This window comes from Globicephala melas, chromosome 9 (assembly GCF_963455315.2).
Source record: "Globicephala melas chromosome 9, mGloMel1.2, whole genome shotgun sequence".
Taxonomy (NCBI): domain Eukaryota; kingdom Metazoa; phylum Chordata; class Mammalia; order Artiodactyla; family Delphinidae; genus Globicephala; species Globicephala melas.
The window spans coordinates 68,864,792-68,886,607 of NC_083322.1; the positions used below are offsets into that span (position 1 = coordinate 68,864,792).

Genomic DNA, 21,816 nt, shown 5'->3' on the forward strand with positions numbered 1-21,816 from the left:
CAGCGTGGATCTCCGTGGAGTCCCGCCCTCTTCTCCTCACCTGCTCCCCAGGAACCCGCGGCGAGGTCGCTGCCACGCACTCTGGCCTCAGGCACTCTCCCTCAAGGCCTTCGCCCCTTCCCCCTCTCCCAGGGGCCGCCCCGCCCCGCCCCTCCCCTTCCCTGCCCTCCCCTCCTCTCCCGGATCCCGGCTAGCTGAGCGCATTTATTTGCATATTTCTACCTTTGTTCCCCGCCGGCGGCCAATCAGCGCGCGGGGCGAGGCGGGGGGTCTGGGCGGGGCTCGGGCTCCGACTCCGTCTTCAGCTGCTGCGGCCGCAGGTTCCAGAGCGGGTAGGAACCGCCGCGGGCGCGCCGCGCGCTGCAGCCCCTTCCCAAGCCCCGGGCTCCCCACCGCGTCCCCGCTGCTGCGTCGTCTCGGCCAGGCCCCGAAGGCAAGGACAAAGAGGCTGCCTGGAGGCTCCGCCGGAGCCAGACTTTACCTGCAGTTGCCGGGAACCTCAGGCTCCAAGATGGTTTGCGGGGGCTTCGCGTGTTCCAAGAACTGCCTGTGCGCGCTCAACCTACTCTACACCGTGAGTATCCCGAGCCCGTTCCTCCCCGCCTGGGGCCTTTGCACCTGCTCGGGTGCTCCGTGACTTCCCTGTCTGGCCAATGACTCTCACTTCATCCCGCACCCCTTTTCTGTCTTCCCACGCTCTGGCCTCCCCCGCCCGGCCTCGCCATCCGTCCCCGCCGGGGACCAGGAGCCGGCGACTGTCGCAGTCTCTTCCTTTCATTGTGAAGCCGCCGTCTTTCTGGCTCACTGGCCGCGTCTCTTCCCCATTGCTCTACCCCGCCCCCTCACCCACCGCCTTGTTTTTCAGTTATTTGACCAGACCTCTCCACTTTCCCATCCTTATACCTTCTGCAACTCGCTCTTGGCTCCCAAATCCATCTGGGGCGGATTTGGAGGCGGGAGCCGCCTCGGGTTTGAGGACAGTTTTGCAAAAATAGCGTGATCTGAAACTGACAAGGCGGCATATGGATGGTGTGCGTCGTGTTTAGCTCTACGTGCGCCTGTGATTTTAATTGAGGCCACCGTGTAGGTTCACAGGATATCCGCAGCTTCCGAAGTTTGTTTCGTGCTTACATAAAGGAATGTCTTTTTGCGGGGAGCGGGAGTTGGGGGGGGGAGTTTTGCTTATACCTGATGCTTTTTCCATGTATCTCCCCTCTTATCATTATCCTAAATCCATTTTAAGCTAAATTCTCCAGTAAATAAGCGAGCCTCCCCCCAGGTTGTTTCTTTTCCTGCCAACCAGCTTGGGCTTTTTAGTTTTAACCCTGCAGTGTATGTTTGTAATTTTTGAGGGGCAATTCAGGGTGAACAGGAGGATGGGAGAGTAGATTGCCGTTTACCAGTGGCCTACCACGTCCCAGATTTTACACACACTTTCCTTTTTCTGACAATCATCCGAGGCAAGGGGCATTGTCTAAATTTTATACGTAAGATAATAGACCGAAAAGGGCTTTAATAACTTTACATAGTTGATAGTTGGCGAGTCAGGAAGTGGAACCCAGGCTGTGGGATCCGGATCTTTCCACAGGCTTCTTTACCATGCAGAAGAAACTTCATCTTCTGTCATCATCCCTCCATCATAGTCTTGCTCCTGTCTATAAATACACCTGGGTTTGTTTTGCAGCATCCACCCTGAAAACAAACCCAGCTCCTGTGCATTAGCAGAGAGCTAGGCCATCTGTGCAAGCTTAGGTTACATCCTTGGAGTGCGGAGTCTGCCTGTGGTCCCCAGCAGGAGGGAGAGGCTGGGTCCTTTTAGCATTACTGTTCCCTTGTATGTGAACAGGGTTGCAAAGCTTTGAAAGCAAGACATAAACCTGTAAAAAGTATGTCTTTCTGACTAGTTAGTAGGAATCTAATCAACATGTCACTAATCCTAGATTTGGGGAAAATTCTAGACCACCTGGTGATTCAGGTACTTGTAATCGGAGATCCATGTCAAGTTTCAGATGAGAATCCACCTTTGTCTCACCTGAACATGCCTATCACATTGATTATTTATTAAGTGAAAGCTGACCAATTCTCCAGGTTTTCTTTTGTTAGCATGAATGGCCTGTTTAGAACTTCACATTCCCCATTTTATGCTGACTTCTGCCCCTCCCCCTCATGATTTAGCTACCTGTTTGCCAGACATTTAACCTTATAGTATCTGCTTACACACAGTAGAATGTCTGCGTTGCATACTTATGTCACTGAGGAGGTCTATATAGATTAATATGCCGTATATATTTTTTTTCTAAAGGCAAGTTATTTTTAAGTCTGGTTCTGTTGCTTTTGAGATGTGTCATTTCTGCTTGAATCTCTTGTGTAGTAGGAAAGCAAAGAGAAAGGTAACTCTGAAGGAACATATTATATAAGACTTTTATATCTGTTCTAAATTATTGACCTTCAGAGTGTATTCTATTGATTTTAATAGCACTGTAGTAAAAATTAATTGGAAATTCACAGGACTGTAAAGATGGTTGGCCCTTTTAAATCTAAACCCTTTTATTTTTTTTTTAAATTTATTTATTTATTTATTTTTGGCTGCACGCGGGCTTTCTCTAGTTGCGGCGAGCAGGGGCTACTCTTTGTGTGGTGCGCGGGCTTCTCATTGCGGTGGCTTCTCTTGTTGCGGAGCACGGGCTCTATGCGTGCGGGCTTCAGTAGTTGTGGCTCGCGGGCTCCAGAGTGCAGGCTCAGTCGTTGTGGCGCACGGGCTTAGTTGCTCGGGACCAGGGCTCGAACACGTGTCCCCTGCATTGGCAGACGGATTCTTAACCACTGCACCACCAGGGAAGCCCTAAGGCTTTTTAGAAAGAGGATATTTCTTAAAATGAATTACTGTCTACTGCTTATACATTGTGAACAAGTTTAGATGAGTTCAGCAGTTTAAACTGGAAATGAATGAAAGGTAAACATTGAACCGGGTCTCAAATAGATGATGAAAATGTGCCATTGCTATTATTTAGATTCTGTATCTTCCCTGGTTTCACCTCAACATTTTAAGATGGGAAATGTCAGGTGGTTGGGGGAAGGGTTAAGGCTGAAGACTTGGGAGACATTTCTTTTTAAGGCATGAATAGGAGGACCCTTTATAGGTTCCAATCCCACCTGGGTTGCTGCCTCCGAAGTAAGCTCAAAGTTGTGGGATTGGATCTGAGATTATTTCTAAAAGTGTTAGTAAATCCAGGATTGCATATGGGTGTGGTAGGTGTAAAGGCCATGGTCTGCTTTGAGTCATCACTCTTGCCTTGAAGCATTTTCTTGAGGAATTTAGGGCAGCCTGACTGTCCATGTGCTCAGGTGGCCTGCTTATGACCTTGAGATTAGGGCAGAATTCGTGACCAGTCCAGAAAGCATGTCATTAAAATAGGTTGGATGGAACATCCCCCAAACTTGTCATGGATTTTTGATCACTAGCCAGAGGCGGGGCTGATTTTTGTTGTTGGTTGTGGTTTGGTTGTTTTAATTAATAGAATCCCTAGTAATGAACAACTTTACGTTAGTGTAGTGAATATCAACAGTTTATAGATACAGGAGGAAAGGGAGAAGCTATGGTTTCTTTATGCACTTTCATGATGTTATACAAAAGAGAGTGACTTGCTCTAGAATTTCCTACATTTATAGAAACTGAATGTTTCTTCACTCAACAAATATTTATTGAGTGTCTACTGTGTGCAAGGCACTGTTCTCCGTCTGGGAATACAGCAGTGAACCAAACTGGGCTTTGAAATCAACATGCCTTATGAAGCCTCTTTTTCATTCACTATCTTCTCTACATATGATCTCAAGAGCTTTCTTCAGTCAATAAACATTTGCTTACTGTGTGCATTCTGCTGAGAACTGTGGGAAATAATAAACACATACAAAGGCAAGTACGTCCTCTGTGAAGACAGGATCTAGTGGGGATTTATGGAGTGGAAAAATTAATGTTATATAAGGGAAGGACTGACTTTAGGTGCCACAAAATTTAGGACTAGGGTAGGTCTTTGTGGGTTGGAGAAGAAGGTATGATTGAATTGAGGAAGTGTGGAAATAGCTTGGTCTTTTTGATACTGTTCAGGATATAAACACAAGTGAAAACTGCTTTGGGAAAACGGTCTATTTTATTTTTAATCGTTTATTTTAAAATAATTTTGATTGAAAGTATTTTGAAAAAAAGTGAAAAATAACTTTAATTATTCCTAGTGATTTGTGGGGAATTTTAGAAGGTATGAAATAAGTGTTGTATTAAAATATGTAACGTTTTGAATATGTCTCCTTGTGCTTCTTAAGCAGAGAAGAAAAGACTTCTAGGAATCGACTGCTGTTTTTATGTATGTGTGTGTGTGTGTGTGTATGAATAGTTTTAATTAAGAACGTAAGGAACAGAATATAACTCATGGTCTTTAAATAAGGGTCATTTCAGAAGTTTCAGTTTTGTTTCTTATTCTGTATTTATTCTTCTAAAATCTAAGTTTGCTTCTGTTGGTTTTTTGCAATATTTTTTCTATATCTTTGGTTGCTTTGGGGAAAAAAATCTCCATGCAGTCAAAAATTATACCAATTTACATTCATTTTAAGGCATATGTTTATTTGCGTTTTAGGTATCTCTGAAATTGAGGTTGTCTTAAAATAGGTAAAACATAGCAGATAAATATATATATATATATATCTATATATATCTGTACAGTCTATGGAGAGAAAAACAGCTGGGTTTCGGAAGAAAACCTAAATTTGAATACCAACTGTACAGCTTGCTTGGAATTTAACCTTGGGCAAACGTCTCCATCTGAGTTTCACTTTTTTCATTTATAAACTGGTGATGATATTTTTCATTCTTCCCTTGTGGAGTTGTTAGGATAAAAGGAGAGAATGTGGATAAATGCTTTGGATGTGCTATAGAAAAAAGAGCAAGTTGTTACAGCTTCGTGGAAAAAAGTTGAATTATTTTAAATTTCTGAATTACAAACCTGTAAGTTACAATGGAAAGGTTTTTAAGCTACTGGGATTTCTAACACTTACAGGCTGGTGTTAACTCAAGCAGGCCCTACGGGGGCAAGAGTTCATACCCTCAAAGCAGTAATATTAATCTTTCAGTTGTAAGAAAAAAATGACTGAGGTATGGTGAGTATAAATTTGGAACCATTTTCCTGTACATTTTTAAAAGTCCTATTCTGGTCATTAGAGGGCTGGAAAAGTATAATTTTGTTCAGTTTCTACTCCAAAATAAATGAAAAACGCTAATACTTCAGCCAAAGAAAAAAATCTACTTTTGTAATTGCCTTCAAATTATTGTATTTGACATTTTTCAAAATTCTGATCATTATTTTTCAAATTATTCTTATTTAATATGTGGTTAGGCTTATGTTATTTCTCAGCCCTTGTTCAAACTACTGAATGAATTTAAAATATTTAAGTGGTTGCTGAATATTTACTTGGATTTTGAATTTAAAAATGATTCACTGTTTACAGAACCTGGAATTTTCACGTGATGCTGTTGAGCTGGTGTTCATAGTCGGCCTTTGTGCCAAATGTGTTTGTGAAATTTCCCAACTTTTGATTTTAAAAGTTACCGAAATGTGCTATTTATGTCATTTCTTACTTGAAATGAGGTTATTTTCTTTCACAAAGTTTAACGACATAATGAAGAGGCTTTTAGAAAGAAAGAAAATTTATTAGGGAAATAATTGTATTTCAGCCTACGTTTGAAAAGTGAGATTTGAACATCTCAGTGGTTTAATTTGCATACAGTTTTAGGTAGTTTAAAAGTGGGCCATCATCACCTCAAACACATATGAATTACTGGTGAAGACAGGCTAGGTTTAGTTCGTCTTCCTTCTTATCACATTTCACCTGAATTGTTCCTCCATATTATCTTATCACTGTAAAATGAATAACGCACTTGTAATAGTGGATGAAAACTCCCAGAGAATAAACCCGAATTCCTTAGCATGCCATTCAAGATGTTTCACCATCCGCTCTTTCCGTGTGCATGTCTTCATATATTTCAGCCACAGAGGGTTCTCCAGACATTTTGCCCTTTGTTGCCTGTCTTTGCTGATCCTCTGCTCTTGACCTATAATACCTTGTTCTGTCTTTGTAAAACTACTCAAATAAAGCCTCCCGTTGCTTAAGTCAGAAAGAATTGTTTCCTTAAATTTTCACTTGGGAATCAATCTTACTACCTGAGTGCCACCCCAGACTAATTCAATCAGTATTCAGAGACAGGGAGAGGCATGTGAGTTTTTGGTTAAAAAAAACCGTTTTTAAAATCTTCCTAGCTAATTCTAAATTACAGTGAGGGCTGAGAGTCTGTGTTGTAAGATTTTATTTTACTCTGTCTTTGCCATTAACCATACCAATGCTCCACACTATAGATTGCTTTGTGTTTGCTTTTTCCCCAGCTAGACTATCCACCGTTTATTGGCGGAGATCATAGCTTTCTCTTTGTTGCATCCTTTGGTTTGTAGCATTTTTTTTTTTTTTTTTTAGCACAGAGCTTATACTTTCTAAATACTTCTTGGATGGAATTTGCAGAATTGGCTGTTCCCTTTTCAACAGAGGTAAAACATACCTAATGAAAGCTTGCATAAACAGGATAATTTGATCAAAATTAAATCTAGAAGGCAGCCAAATATTTTAAGACATAAAAATTAGCGTTGGGTTAAAAATAATAAATAGGAATTGCTTTTACATGTCTACTGTAGAATCTAATGTTTCTTGAAATACTCTTTTCTCTTTTCTCTCCCATTGTTGGCCAAGCTCTCCTATGCATCTGAGGTTTTCCTGTAACCTTTCCCGTGAACAAATCAGCTTTCCGTAAAATTGTACTAGAGTCATTGTTGGATAGGGTTCTTTATATTATTAGTCTAATTTATTATTATTAGTCTAACATAAATGTTAAGACGAACCCAAATAATTTTTCTTTTATTCATTCCAATAATATTAATTAAGCAACAGCAGCAGTGAGCGAAACAAACCAAAAGGTCCTGCGTTCATGGATCTTACGTTTGGGGAGGAAGGTAGATGATAAGCAAATAAGCAAATAAGTTATACATCATGTTAGAAGGTAAAGTGCTATGGAGAAAAATGGAGTAAGAAGGCTGAAGCACAGTGGGGCAGTGGGGGGGGGTAGGGGAGGATAAGGGCATATTTTTATGTGTGGTGGTCAGGATTAGCCTTCTCGGTAAGATAGCAGTAGAACAAAAACTTGAAAGAGTTGAAGGACAGACATCTGGAAAAAGTCAGTGGAGGGAACGGCCTTTGAGAAGATCCTGAAGGAGTATTTCTGATTTATGCAAGGGACAGAGAGGACGCCTGTGGCTGGGACAGAGTGAGCAAGCGGTGGGTGGAGTGGTTGGAAATGAGTCAGAGAGTTTCTGGGACCCAGATTGAAGGAATTGAACTTTTACACCAAGGGAAATGGGGAGCCATTGGTGGCTTTGGGCCTGATTTTCATTTAAACGTTTGTCTGGCTCCTGAATTGAAAGTAGATTATAGATGGCAAAAGTAGAAACAGTGAGATCACCTGTAAGGCTACTGCAGTAATTTAAGCAAAGATGATGGAGGTTTGGACCAATATTATAGCAATGGAAGTAAGAGAAATGGTCAGCTTTTGGGTGTATTTTGAAGGTGGTGCCAACATAGTTTCCTGATGGATGAGAATATGGGGTGCGACCAGTCACAGATTACTTGTGGTTTATGGCCTAAACAACTGGCTTGCTGAATCTGCTGTTAACGGGAATGGGGAGACTGGGTGGAACAGGCTTTGGAAGGAACATAAGAGGTTCAGTATTAGATGTGATGCCAATCAGATACCCAAGTGGAGATGTCAGATGGCAGGTAGTCTAATAAAGGACACTCCTTTTTTTTTTTTTTTTTTTTTTTTTTTTGCGGTACGCGGGCCTCTCACTGTTGTGGCCTCTCCTGTTGCGGAGCACAGGCTCCGGACGCGCAGGCTCAGTGGCCATGGCTCACGGGCCCAGCCGCTCTGCGGCATGTGGCATCTTCCCGGACAGGGGCACGAACCCGTGTCCCCTGCATCGGCAGGCGGACTCTCAACCACTGCGCCACCAGGGAAGCCCAGGACACTCTTATAATAACAGTTTTCGGAGACAAGGAGGAACCAGCCAAGGAGCCTGAGAAGCAATGGCCCGTCAGGTAGGAGGAAAACCTGGTAGAGGCGGGTGTCTTAGAAGCCAAATGCACGTCATTTTAAGTAGGCAGAGTTGAACATCTGTGTCAAATGCTGCCAAGTAAGATGAGGACTAAGTTATGAATATTAAGTTGATCAATGAAGAAGTCACTGAAAAAAGCAATTACCCTTTTATTTTGTCATATGATAGACTATATATGTCCCTCAACAGTAAGGACCGTGTCCCAATCACTCCGGCTTTCCTGAATGCCCAGCACAGCCTTGCCATATGGTTGACATTTAGTTGATTGAAAGAAGGAGGCAGTGCAGGGCTGTTTCACCCATAATTCCACTTCTTCTCTCCCAAAACTGCTCCGAAGAAGGAAGACGTAGGGTGGGGTTGAAACTTTGTTGGCAGTTGTGAGTGCTACCTCAAACCAGTTATCCTTGGAAAATGGCAAGTCAGGATGCCTTACTTTTGATTCTCTTTATATAATTTCTTCCCAGCAGATATTATATATTATGTATTCTCTGCCTTGTAAGTATAAAGTAATCTGCTTGGCACCAAGGAGAACACAGAGAAGAAAAATATGTGACAACAGCACATGAGCCTTCCTTGTATCATTTGAGGAATGAAAATGAGACGAAGAACTGCGGTCTTGGCTTCAACACTAAATGTCTGGATATTTAGCAGTATCCAGATTATTTACAGAATTTTCAAATTTCCATCCAGATGTTTGGTATCAGAGAAACACATGCTTCATAATCACTGAATTGTTCTTCAATTGTTCACATTAGGCAGAAGTTCAGAGGGAGAGTTCAGTGTCACGTGTAATTACTCTTATGACTGTTGAAGCATGGAGAGGTCTGGGGCCTTAGTTTTTAATGTCTCGGTGGATGCTGCGTTACATTTTGGTGGTATAGTCCTTTTAAATCTTATTACTGTTTTAAGTTTCTTACCCTCCACTATCATCACGTCTTCTCTCTTGCTTTAGTGCTGACAAAACATTTTTGAATGATTTAACTGCAGAATCGCATCCAGTTTTTTCAAAGTTCTACGTTCCTCTTTCGTCCTCAAAGCAATTCACTTACCCTGGTAGAATTTGGATGCTCAAAAAGTGTAGCTGCTCTAGAAATGATTCAGGTCTCTCTTTGCATGTTGTTTCTGCAGTGTGGTGGATATTTGGTGAAAGAATGAAACTCTCTTTTATAGGTTATATAGAGAAAGAATAATCTGGAACACATGAGGCTGGATTTCTTCACCCCAAATATTGATTACGTTAGGGAATAAGCATTTCCCTATCCCTAAAGCATAATGAACAAGATCATGAGCTCTTTCCATCTGCAGTGTATTTTGAGTACCTCTTCTGTACCAGGCACTTAGCCACATTCTAGGAATATCAGGTCAACACGTGCTTTGACTGTATGGCTCTCAAAGTGTAGAGGGCTCATTAGAAGAATTCGAAGTATGACTGGAGGTGGGGAATAGTGGCTAATGAGTTACCTTGAGAGGTAAGCCAGGCCCTTCGCATTCTTGGATTTGTCAGCCTGGTATTTGGACTTTATTCTGAGATTAGAAACAAAAGATAGCCGGCATGGGAATCACCTGATCTATTGGCTTTAAGTTAAAGACCATCAAAGACTACCATATTAGGAATAGAGTCCAGCTGCTGGTAAGAGAAACGCAGCTACTGCTGCTTCGAATAGTAAGCTGTATTATTTTCATGTAGCAAGATGTCTAGAAGTAGGTAATCTAGAGAAGGTGCACAATGCAAGCATGTTATCAAGGTCCCAATTATCCTGCCCTACCATCCTTGGTATGTGACTTTCTTCTTTGTCACCCAATTACATCTGCAACTCTAGGCATTAGGATTTGTTCCCTGCTGGAAGAAGGATAATGCTGTAAAATGCTTTTCCTCATAAAGCTCTGTGTGTGTGTGTGTGTGTGTGTGTGTGTGTGTGTGTTAGAATAGTTCTATTGAGGTATTAATGACATACAATAAGCTGCACTTATTTAAAGTATAAATTTGATAAAGTTGTGACACATATATACACCTGTGAAGCCATCATTGCTTTCACGACCTTGAACATATCAACCCCCAAAGTTTCCTTATCCTCCTTTGTAATCCCTCTCTCCTGGCACATAACCTTTGCCCCCAATTTGCAGGCAACCACTGACCTGCTCAGCAGTAAAATTGAGGCTGGAGTTCAATTTGGTAAGCCTGGGGAGGGTGTTTGCAGGAGGGAGGTGGCCTAGGACATTTCTCTGGCCCACTGAGTCACTTCTCGTGTGGTCCTTAGAGTAAAAAGTTTCAGGGAGGTCTTTTAGGCTAAAAGGGAGTGCTCCTGTTTTGTAAAAGCCCATTGACAAAGTGAAGGATTTAGAGTTAGTCTAGGCGGGGAAGGTGGTCACAGTGGGGAAGGTAGACAGGGTCACTGCAAGTTTGCAAGTATTAAAAATGTTATGATAAACACTTGCAAGATGAAGCTTGCCTTGACCAGAATTCTTTATAAGTTATAAATGAACTTAAAAGAATGTGTTGGCGAGATAGCACAAACTCTTAGAAGGATATAATTGGGAGATTCAATAGTTGGATCATCAAGTATGGCTGGATCAAGGGGCTCAGAAAAGGTCAGAACTCTCTTGTTCTTCTATCCACTTCTCAGCCCAGCTTGCCTCTGCGTAGATTCTTTTTGAGGCCAGAACTTTCCATGTGCAAGATGGCCACTGGCAGAATCAATTTTAATTGTCCTTATGGCTTGCTATACCAGAGGAACCCTTTTTTTCTCTTTCAATATTCCTGTATGATCATATGGGACATACTAATTAACCCTGTTGGTTTATGGACCCAACCCATGAACCAATCACTGTGTGTAGGAGGATGAGCAACCATGATTGCTGCTGGCAGTGGTTAGAGGGGGCCAGTGAGACACTGTGATTATGGGTTTTATAAGAAATGTATGTGCTGGGTTGTAAAAACACTGTATGTCCCCTACAGAGATCACTTGTCCTCTGAGTAGGAATTTGAATCTTCTATTCCTAATTCTAGAATGTTCTAGCAACTCCATCATGTGAAAGGCCTACTGTAGTGGTTTAATGCTTCAACACCTACTTAAGCTAGATTGTAAAGAACATTATGCACAACACTTTTTTTCTTTCTTCTGGAGTGGCATTGTGTGTAATTGATCCAAAAAGTACGTAAATACATGTTTATTAGTTTTAAATAATTTTATTTGCTAGAGTGATCTCAAAAATAAAGACTGTGCATCCCGACTAGGATTTCTTGCTCCCCTCCTCCAGGCAATGCACTGTGTGCTTGTGTATGAATGTTGGCATATGTGACAAATTTTCTAGGTCGGGTAAAAGAAAAATAAGCACAAAATGAATAAGCAAGGATTTGGTAGTTAACTAATAGCAAAGTTGTATGAGTGAGGACCTTATTGTTCGTTTATACATGACTGTGCAACCAGATCTCATAGGAAGTAAGTCAAGGAGACGCTAGTCAAACCTATATCAATGTGGCTGCAAAGCAAGAACTACAGTTTCTTATGCATTATAATATTGTCTTTACTATTATATCTCGATGTTAAAAATTACTTAACTATGTTGCTAGGCACTATGATATGGTCCTACAGGAAGAAAAAAATGCACCAAACAGAAAGGTTGCCACAGTTCTGCCTCTGTCTTTGGGTATGCCATTTTGCTACTCTGATTTATCACCTGTAAAATGAGGGGACTCGGTTAGGGTCACTGGCCAGATAGCTTTGTGCCGCTAGTGCCCTCCTTCATCAGAATCTATGGGATTTCCCTGGCAGTCCAGTGGTTAAGAATTCTCCTTCCTATGCAGGGGATGCGGGTTCGATCCCTGGTCAGGGAACTAAGATCCCTCATGTCACGGGGCAACTAAGCCCACACATCGCAACTACTGAGCCCACGAGCCTCAACTAGAGAGAAGCCAGGGCACCACAATGAAAGATCCCACGCAACTAAGACCCGATGCAGCCAAAAATAAAAATAAATAAATTTTTTTTAAAAAAGAATCTATCCATGTGCGCACTAATAGTTTTGCCACCACCTCCTTTTTTAAGGATTTGCTTGGGGAAGCAATACCAGTTATAGACACTTTTATAATCTTGCCTTGGCATGGCTTTTCAGAAATTTTAGCTTTTGTACTGTCTCCTTTAAAAGCTCATTTTTTGTATGATTCACTTTTCTTTGTTTTAAAGAGAGAACAGGAAAGGTTGGCGCTTCCTGTTCATAAATAACATTGCTATCAACAAGTTAACAGATCCATAATTTGTTTTTATCAGCCTTCTGTCTCCCAAAGGAAGGAAACTATTTGTCATAGGTCTAAATTTACTTTCTATTACCATTGGTCTCATAAGGAAACTGTTGTTATTATTAAACAAAAAATTCATGCAGTTTCTTTGTCTACCAGGTTCTAGTTACAAGCAGGCTTTTTAATTATACAGTTAGAATCTTATTGGAATCCATAATTTTTATATCACTCATTTGGAAGACTTCACATAATCCCATTCTCTTCAAAATTACAAACCAGCCATAACATACAATTACCACTATTCAGAAATAAATTGCTTCATTATTACCTTTAAAAGGCTCCTTCTTAGTAAAAGTTAAAGAAACACTGATAATCAGATCTAATTAGAGGCATATCATAAAACTTTAGGTGTTGTTTCTAATTTAAAAAGTTAATTATGAGTACTTGGGGATTTTTGTTACAGTGTGTTAGAGACAGCAGTCACACCCAAAAACATTTATGTTTTCAATTTTGCTTTATTAAAAAATCCAAACAGGGCTTCCCTGGTGGTGCAGTGGTTAAGAATCTGCCTGCCAATGCAGGGGACACGGGTTCGAGCCCTGGTCCGGGAAGATCCCACATGCCGCGGAGCAACTAAGCCAGTGCGCCATGACTACCGAGCCTGCATTCTAGAGCCCGCGAACCACAACTACTGAGCCCCTGTGCCACAACTACTGAAGCCCGCGCGCCTAGAGCCCGTGCTCCGCAACAAGAGAAGCCACTGCAATGAGCAGCCTGCGCACCGCAAGGAAGAGTAGCCCCCACTCACCGCAACTAGAGAAAGCCTGCAAGAAGCAATGAAGACCCAATGCAGCCATAAATAAATAAATGTTTAGAAAAACCCCAAAAAACCCAAACATATTTTGGGGGTTTATCATAAAATTGAGTCACTTAAGTAAGTTTATGTTTGGACAGTTTCTCTGTTGTGGTAATAAATGAAAAATTTGTCTTTGATTGGACAGTTAAATCATGTTCTCTTCCACGTTACAAATGAGAATGTGTATTTAGGACTCGGGTACCAGAAGGAGGTGATAGGGTGGTGTCAAGATGCACACGTGAGTCTTCCCAAGTATGACAGACCTAGAGCTTCACTTTCTGTTATAAACAAGTGGAGAGTCAATGAATTACTACCTATTGTCTTCAGGTCTCTACCACCTTCATTTGAAAGCCTTCCTTTTTCTTAAGTGGGTGCAAATTGTAGGGGAGAATGTGAGCAGTACCTGGAGATGCACAGTTGGGAATTAATGTGAAATATTTGAGAGACAAATGAGAATATCTTGATGCGAGTAGCCATGTTTGGGGAATTGTGAGGAAAAAGGTTGGATGAGGCAAGTTGGACAGATTTACAGAGGAAAGCAAAGCGGAAGAATTTAGTATTGGTGTTCCAGTAAGAAAAGGGTTGTTACATTTTCAGGCTACTTGTAACTTGGAAATGCTTTATGTGCACAGAAAGTAATATGGTGGACTCATGTGATCCCAACAGCCTGATTTCACAAATGTCAAATGTTTTGCTATGTCTCTTCCTAAGAGGTTCAAAGTTATAAAGGGCCCCTCTCTGTTCCCTTTCCATCCCCACCAAAAGTATCATACTCACTATCCTAAAATCAACATACGTCATTTCTATGCATGTTTATATATGACAATTTGATCTGGTAATCAACCACAGAGAAAATATAGTGGGTTTTTTTAAAAATAATTTATTTTTGGCTGCGTTGGGTGTTCGTTGCTGCGCATGGGCTTTCTTTGGTTGCCGAGAGCGGGGGCTACTCTTCCTTGCTGTGCTCGGGCTTCTCATTGCGGTCGCTTCTCTTGTTGCGGAGCACGGGCTCTAGGCGCGTGGGCTTCAGTAGTTGCAGCGTGTGGGCTCAGTAGTTGTGGTTCGCGGGCTTAGTTGCTCCGTGGCATGTGGGATCTTCCCGGACCAGGGCTCGAGCCCATGTCCCCTTCATTGGCAGGTGGATTCTTTTTTTTTTTTTTTCTGCGGTACGCGGGCCTCTCACTGTTGTGGCCTCTCCCGTTGCGGAGCACAGGCTCCGGACACGCAGGCTCAGCGGCCATGGCTCACGGGCCCAGCTGCTCCGCGGCATGTGGGATCTTCCCGGACTGGGGCACGAACCCGTGTCTCCTGCATCGGCAGGCGGACTTCCAACCATTGCGCCACCAGGGAAGTCCTAAAGTGTTGTTTTTGTGTTTGCAAACTTATGTAAATGGTCTGTTTTATCAATATTTATACAACTTGTTTTATTTTTATGTTTGGAATTTATAGATTTAATAGAAATAGATTAACACTTGTATACTACTGTGTGATCACACCAGAGTTTGTGAATTCCCTAGTCATGGTGTTTGAGGTTGTTTTACATTTTTTTACTATTACAACCAAGGCTGCAGTAAAATCCTAATACATGTATGTCTGGCTGGGGACATGGGCATTTTTCTTGGATATTAACCTAGAAGCAGAATTGCTGGGTTAGTAAGAGACACGTATCTGTAACTTTTTGAGGTGCTGCCAAATTGTTCTGTAAAGTGCCTGCAACAGTTGACACTTCTACTGGAATGTGAGTTCTAGGTTCTCTGCATCCTCGTGTCATCAGGCTTAATGTTTGCCAATCTAGTGAATGTGAGATCCACTCTGAGGTTCACTAGTGAGTACCTCATTGTTCTAATTTTTGCTTTCCTGATATGTAATGAGATCTAACATCTTTCATTTGTTTATTGGCCTTTTGGATTCTTCTTCAGTGAACTGCCTCTCATTACCTTTGACCACTTTTCAGTGTGCTTTTTGTCCTTTTAAATTGATTTGTAAGTGTTCTTTAATATATACTTCTGTGCTGGAAATATCTTCTAGTCCTAGGCATATCTGACATTTTTCTGTTTTTTTTATCATATAGAATTTAAAATTTTAATGTGAGGTATAGTTTGGTGGGTTAGAACATGGATTCATATCGCAGTTCTATCCCTTCCTTGCTGTGTAACCTTGAGCTAATTTCTTAACATCTCTGTGCACAACTTCCCCCATCTGGAAAATGGAGGCAATAGTACTACCTACGTCTTAGGGTTGTTGAGAAGACTGAATTAGTTAATAAATGTAAAATATTTTGAATACTTCTTGTATGTAGTAAATGACATATTTGTATTATACGTGCTTTTGGGGGGTCTTGTTTAAGAGTGTTTCTTTAACCACAAAGGCAAAATATCTTTCTGTATTTTTTTCCCCAAAAGTTAAAATTTTGCTTTTTATATTTAGGCTTTAAATCTATGGCATGAGGTAGAGATTACTACTATTATTTTTCAAAATGGGAAGGTAGTTGTGGAAGAGCTATTAATTAAAGACTGCTCTTTCCCTACTGATGTAGAATTCCATATCTCATCAAGCCCACACTGTTGGTTTGTTTAGTTACTTGATTTTAATTACCAAGCCATTATAATAAATTCTGATGTTTGTTTGGATTATTTTTAACTTCTTTAGTTCTTTTAGTTTTATTTATATATTTAATTTTACTAAATAAAAAAAATAAAACACATTCAAAAGCTATAGAGTCAGGCTCAGGTTTTGAAGAGCATGGTGAAAGCAATAACAAAGACAGAATTTGGGACAGTTAAATGTGACCACTGACAAAGGTTGATTTGCCACTAGGAGCATTTCTTATGCAGGGTGCTAGTGACAGTGTAGCTGGGCTGAGAAAAAGTGCAGCAGACACAGGCCTTTCTCTTTAATCTTCTTAAAAATGTTCCTAGCTCTTTGATGACATTTATTCTTCCATGTAACTTAACGGATCATTGTATAAATTTTTACCCAAAACCATGAGACTTTGACTAGAAATACGTGAAGTTTGTAGGCTAAATTGGAGGTGAATTGATGCTCTATTATAACGAGTGTTCCCACCATGAACATGATAAATCTCTTCATTTAATTTAGGTCTTTTCCATGTTCTTCAATTCATTTCATAATTTTCTCCATGGATGTGTCGTAATACTTCTTTTAGATTTATTTATATGTACGTCATATTTTGGGGACCTATTACAAATTGCTTTTAAGGAAGTGCATGAAGAGATTTGGAGGTGCATCAGCATGCTGTTGATTTTGTATAGTGACCTTTCTGTGACCTTTTACACTGGAAATACAGCTTTCTGGAGGTCTAGACATGCAAGGGTCTTAGTTCAGCTTCCCGCTTCTGCCTGGTTTAAAACCCAAGTCCTTCCCCTTTAGGGACAGTTCTGATCTGGGAATTCCTTTGCACCCTCTCATGGCCACACAGTGCCAGTTGTATGCTTGCCGTCTGACTTTCAGTTCTCCTTTCCTTTCTGGCCTGTGGGAATTTCCCATAGTTTCTCTGCACTCAGCTATATATATATATAAATATACATATAAATAAATATGTATTATTTTAAAAGTTATTTGTTTATCTTTTTTGTTAATTTATTTTTGGCTGCATTGGGTCTTTGTTGCTGTGCGCGGGCTTTCTCTAGTTGCGGCAAGCAGGGGCTACTCTTAGTTGCGGTGCACGGGCTTCTCATTACGGTGGCTTCTCTTGTAGCGGAGCGTGGGCTGTAGGCGCACGGGCTTCAGTAGTCGTGGCTCGAGGGCTCTAGAGCACAACCTCAGTAGTTGTGGTGCATGGGCTTAGTTGTTGCACGGCATGTGGGATTTTCCTGGACCAGGGTTGGAACCCATGTCCCCTGCATTGGCAGGTGGATTTTTAACCACTGCACCACCAGGGAAGTCCCTCAGCTAAATATTTAAATAAAATGTTGTCTTTTTCAATATTTTAAAGTATAAGTAGCAGGAAGGACTCAGTTACGTGGGTAACTCAGTTGCCCAAGTTCTATGGTAGGATGAGTAATACTCTTCTCCCACCAAAGTTTCACATCCTCATCCTTAGAACCTGTGAATATGTGACCTTATATAGCAAAACGGGCTTTGAAGATGTGATTAAATTAAGCAGCTTGAGATAGGCGATTATTCTGGGTTACTGGGGGCCCTATATAATCACAAAGGTCTGTATAAGAGGGATGTAAGTGGCTTATACTCAGAGAAAGTGATGTGCTTAGAGAAGCAGGTTGCAGTCGGAGAAATTTGAAGATACAACACAGCTGGCTTTAAAGATGGAGAAAGGGGATATACCGGCCAAGGAGTGCAAGTGACTCCTACAAGCTAGAAAAGGCAAAGAAATGGATTCTCCCCTAGAGCTTCCAGAAGGAATGAAGTCTTACTGACACCGTTACTTTAGCTTAGTAAGACCCATGTTGGACTTCTGACCTCCAGAATTACAAGAGAATACGTTTGTGGTGTTTTAAGCCACTAAGCTTGTGCTAATTTGTTAAAATGGCAATAAGAAAGTGATACATCCTCTCAAATGTTTTTGAAGGAGAGGTGCCTAGTATCATTGACGGGGATGATTAAAACTATATTAGAGACACAGCAGAGCGAACTTGGTGAGGAATACTCTCGAGTGAGAGGTACATAGAAGGGTGTAACCTTTTTCTTCTCCTACCTAGAAAAAAAAAATCAGAGCAAAGATACTTGTGAATGTTCTAGATAATGTTTTCAATAACAGCATAAAGCCTAGTCTGGAAGCTAGAACTTCTTATAGAAGTGATAAAGTGCCCTACCCCCCTTTTAGTTATAGACATTATTTTTCAAAGGGGAAAAGATTCTCATTATTAATACGCCTGTAACTTGGGTAGCTGAGAGAGCAGAGAGCAGTTTTCTCCTTTTGTTGAAATGCTGCTGTTGTCAATAAAGGATTTGGTTTGCTGGGTGGGTACTGACAAGGGATACCTGAATAATTCACTCCAGCTACATGGTAGGGATTACGTTGATGGTAAAATATCACGCAGCTTTCTGTAACATGCATTCCTGACTTGTTCATCTCCAAATGCGAGAATTGTTTTGTGTGGGCTGCTGTGACAGATTACCACAAACATGGTGGCTTCAAAACAGCAGAAAGCTATTCTAACAGTTCACGAGGCCAGAAGTTCACCATCAAGTAAGTGGTTGCACTCCCTCTGAAGGCCCTAGGGGAGAATCTGTTCCTTGCCTCCTTGCCACTTTGTCTCTTCTGTCTTCTGGTGGCTGCCAGCATCCCTTGCCTTGCGGTCACATCACCCTCTGCCTCTGTCTTGATATTGCTGTCTCCTCTCTCTGTCTCTACTCTCCCTCTGCCTCTCTCGTAAGGATACTTTTGATGACACTTAGAGGCTGCCTGATAATCCAGGATAAGCTTGTCCCTTTTAGACCCTTAATTGAGTCACATCTTTTGCCATGTGATATAGCATTCATTCTTTTGCTGTATACGGTAATATTCAGTTGGGGTCACTTTTCAGCCTACTATGTGTTCTGTTATGGTTCCTTTGCAGTCTTTGATGTGTTCTGTTTATCTGGATATTTTTGATTATTGTTCTCTACTCTGACCCACTTTGTAAAAATCTCTGACATAGCAATGATTTGTCCCATTGTAGTTTTTCATTATCTCCTACATTGAATTCTAGAATGAGAGTCAGCGAGCTGCAGCCCATGGACCACATCCATTCCATTGCCTATTATTGTATAGCCTGCCGACTAAGAGTGGTTTTACATTTTTAAATGGTTGAAAAAAAAATCAAAGGAACATATTTTGTTTCATATGAAAATTATAAGAATTTAAATTTCAGTATTTAGGGGTAGCTTTTCTCTGGCTTCCATGTGTAGTGGGCACCAACCATTTGTTGATGAATATTTAACTCGTGATAAGAATTTCGTTAATGTTGTTAAGGATTTGGTACAATTCCCAAAGGATTCTTTAAAACGGTGGGTTAGAAGAATTTTATGTGTCATATTATGCACGCTTCTGATCTTTTTGGCCCTAAGACTCAAAGAAATATAGGGTAAATGTCCTGCCCCTGAATTTAATTAAGTTAGTAAATAGTCATCACACCCAGGACTTGAAGCTGCCAAGTGTTGGTTAATTTTATATGTCACCTTGGCTGGGCTGTGATGCCAAGATGCTTTTTCAAGCATCAGTCTAGATGTTGCTCTGAAAGTATTTTTTAGTTGTGATTAACATGTACCCTCAGTTGAGTTTAAGTAGTTATGGGCCTCATGTACGATATGAAACATGAAAGCATTAAGCACAAAGACTACGTTTCCTAAAGGAGAAGGAATTCTGTCTCAAGACTGTATCACTGAAATCGTGTCAGAATTTCCAACCTGTCATCCCGTCCTACACATTCTGGACTTAGTGGACCCCACAGTTCCATCAGCCAGTTCCTTCAAATAAATCTCTCTCTCTCACTCTCTCTCAATATATATCCTATTGGTTCTGTTTCTCTGGAGAACCCTGACCGATACAGCAAGCTGCTCTGATGTGTTGAGACTGTGGACCATCTTCAGTGGTTGTTGACTATGCTAAGCATCGCTCTCTCCCCTCACTGAGGTGAGGCCCCTCTGGCATTATCTTCCTCTCCTTCCTTGACACCTCCTTCAGGCTTCTGCCTTTTACACCTCGTGAAAGGAAATGTGTTATATTCGGGTATAACAAAGTCAGAAATAATTTGTGATGCGCCCAAGGACTTTTTCTCAATCCAAGATTGTTTGAAGTTGTGAGAAGACTGTGAGTTGATAAAAATGAGACAGAAGCAAATGGATCTGCTGAGAAGAAGCATTTGAGAAAATGAGGAGGACTAATTTCTGGGTAGCAGTATTTGTGAGAAGTTTTTCCTCTTCTCCCTCTAAAAAGAAAAACTTCCTCTGTGTACTAATTCAGTGGAGAACATCAAGTCCATATAACTCCATAACTTGTTCCTATCATGCTATAGATAGTTGCTTTCATTCTCCAATTTTGCTGCTTTATAATAAATGGATAAAAATACAAATAGCTGGGCTTCCCTGGTGGTGCAGTGGTTGAGAGTCCGCCTGCCGATGCAGGGGACATGGGGTCGTGCCCCGGTCCGGGAAGACCCCACATGCCGCGGAGCGGCTGGGCCCGTGAGCCATGGCCGCTGAGCCTGCGTGTCCGGAGCCTGTGCTCCGCAACGGGAGAGGCCACAACAGTGAGAGGCCCGCGTACCGCAAAAAAAAAAAACCCCAAAAAACAAATAGCTGCTGTATTTGTCCATATTTAGCCATTTTACTTGTATGTCTATACATATAAGAAGTTTTACATACCAAGGCATTTAAAAATTGTGTCTGATAAACAATGACTACACTTATAAAAAATTACACATTTGAGTATAGAACCATTTGAGTGAGTGATGATTTATTTTGTATCTCAAAACAAAGTTTATTAAGCCTTGAAGTGGTGCTAGAAAGTTTATTTTACATACTTTGATTCCTCTCAACAAGGTATTAAGCTGTCAGCTTGCTCCAGGAAATGGCTGACTCTCGATTGACTTGAAGATACTGTCTCTTCCCTGTTCCACCCTCCACCCCGCCCCCCCATACCTATTTAAGTTGTATCTTCTATCAGTTGATTATAATCTTTATATGGCATGCTATTTAAGTGTTATTTTAAAGAAGTAACTGTAACTTTGAGTTTTACAGGTAATAACTGATTGAGGCATGTGTTTTACCTCTTACACTTGATTTTGTTTTATAAGAATATAAATTAAATGATTGGGATGTAAAGTAATTTCTTCTTGCTCAGAATGCCATTTTTACTCTGAGTAGCTAAAATCTCTTATACTCTTTTCATCCTAAAAGTTTTAATAGTCTCTCTCTCTGTTTGAATTCTCACAGAATAGCCAGTGATATCTAAAGCAATTCATTTCATCAACAATATTGTGAGATATTTTGACTGTTCCAAAGGCGAGGTTCTGTGATAGGTTCTGGGGATAAAGAGAAGTGAAAAGATGGGGTCTCTAAGTTGCTCAGAGACTCCTAGGAGAGACAGGCTTGGAAACGAATGTTAATGTGTTGAAGGGAACAGTGGAACCATATTTGAAGAACAGAGATTGCTCAGAGAATGGAGAGATGAATTTAGTTTGCTGGGGACTGGGAAGGCAGCACAGAGAAGGTTACAGTCCGGGGCTTTTTTTTGTTGTTGTTTTTTTGCAGTACACGGGCCTCTCACTGTTGTGGCCTCTCCCGTTGCGGAGCACAGGCTCCGGACGCGCAGGCTCAGCGGCCATGGCTCACGGGCCTAGCCGCTCCGCGGCACGTGGGACCTTCCCGGACCGGGGCACGAACCCGTGTCCCCTGCATCAGCAGGCGGACTCTCAACCACTGCGCCACCAGGGAAGCCCCAATCCGGGGCTTTGAAGGAAAGATATGTGATTTCCACGTGAAGAAACCAGTATGTCGGACTGAGATGTGTTGGTGTCTAAAAGTTTTACATACGCTATTATTTCAAAAGCTTAAGTAGA

At 41.3% G+C, this 21,816-nt stretch overlaps 1 protein-coding gene across 1 annotated transcript in view; it reads left to right on the forward strand.

Annotated features, from left to right (window-relative positions):
• The first annotated feature begins 288 nt into the window (after positions 1 to 288).
• The window catches only part of TSPAN13 (tetraspanin 13), a 33,913-nt gene continuing 12,385 nt past the window's right edge, over positions 289 to 21,816 (forward strand). Inside the window, exon 1 of the mRNA XM_030857137.3 lies at positions 289 to 574. Within this exon, the coding sequence (XP_030712997.1) occupies positions 512 to 574 (63 nt within the window). The 5' untranslated portion in view covers positions 289 to 511. The remainder of the gene's footprint in view (positions 575 to 21,816) is intronic.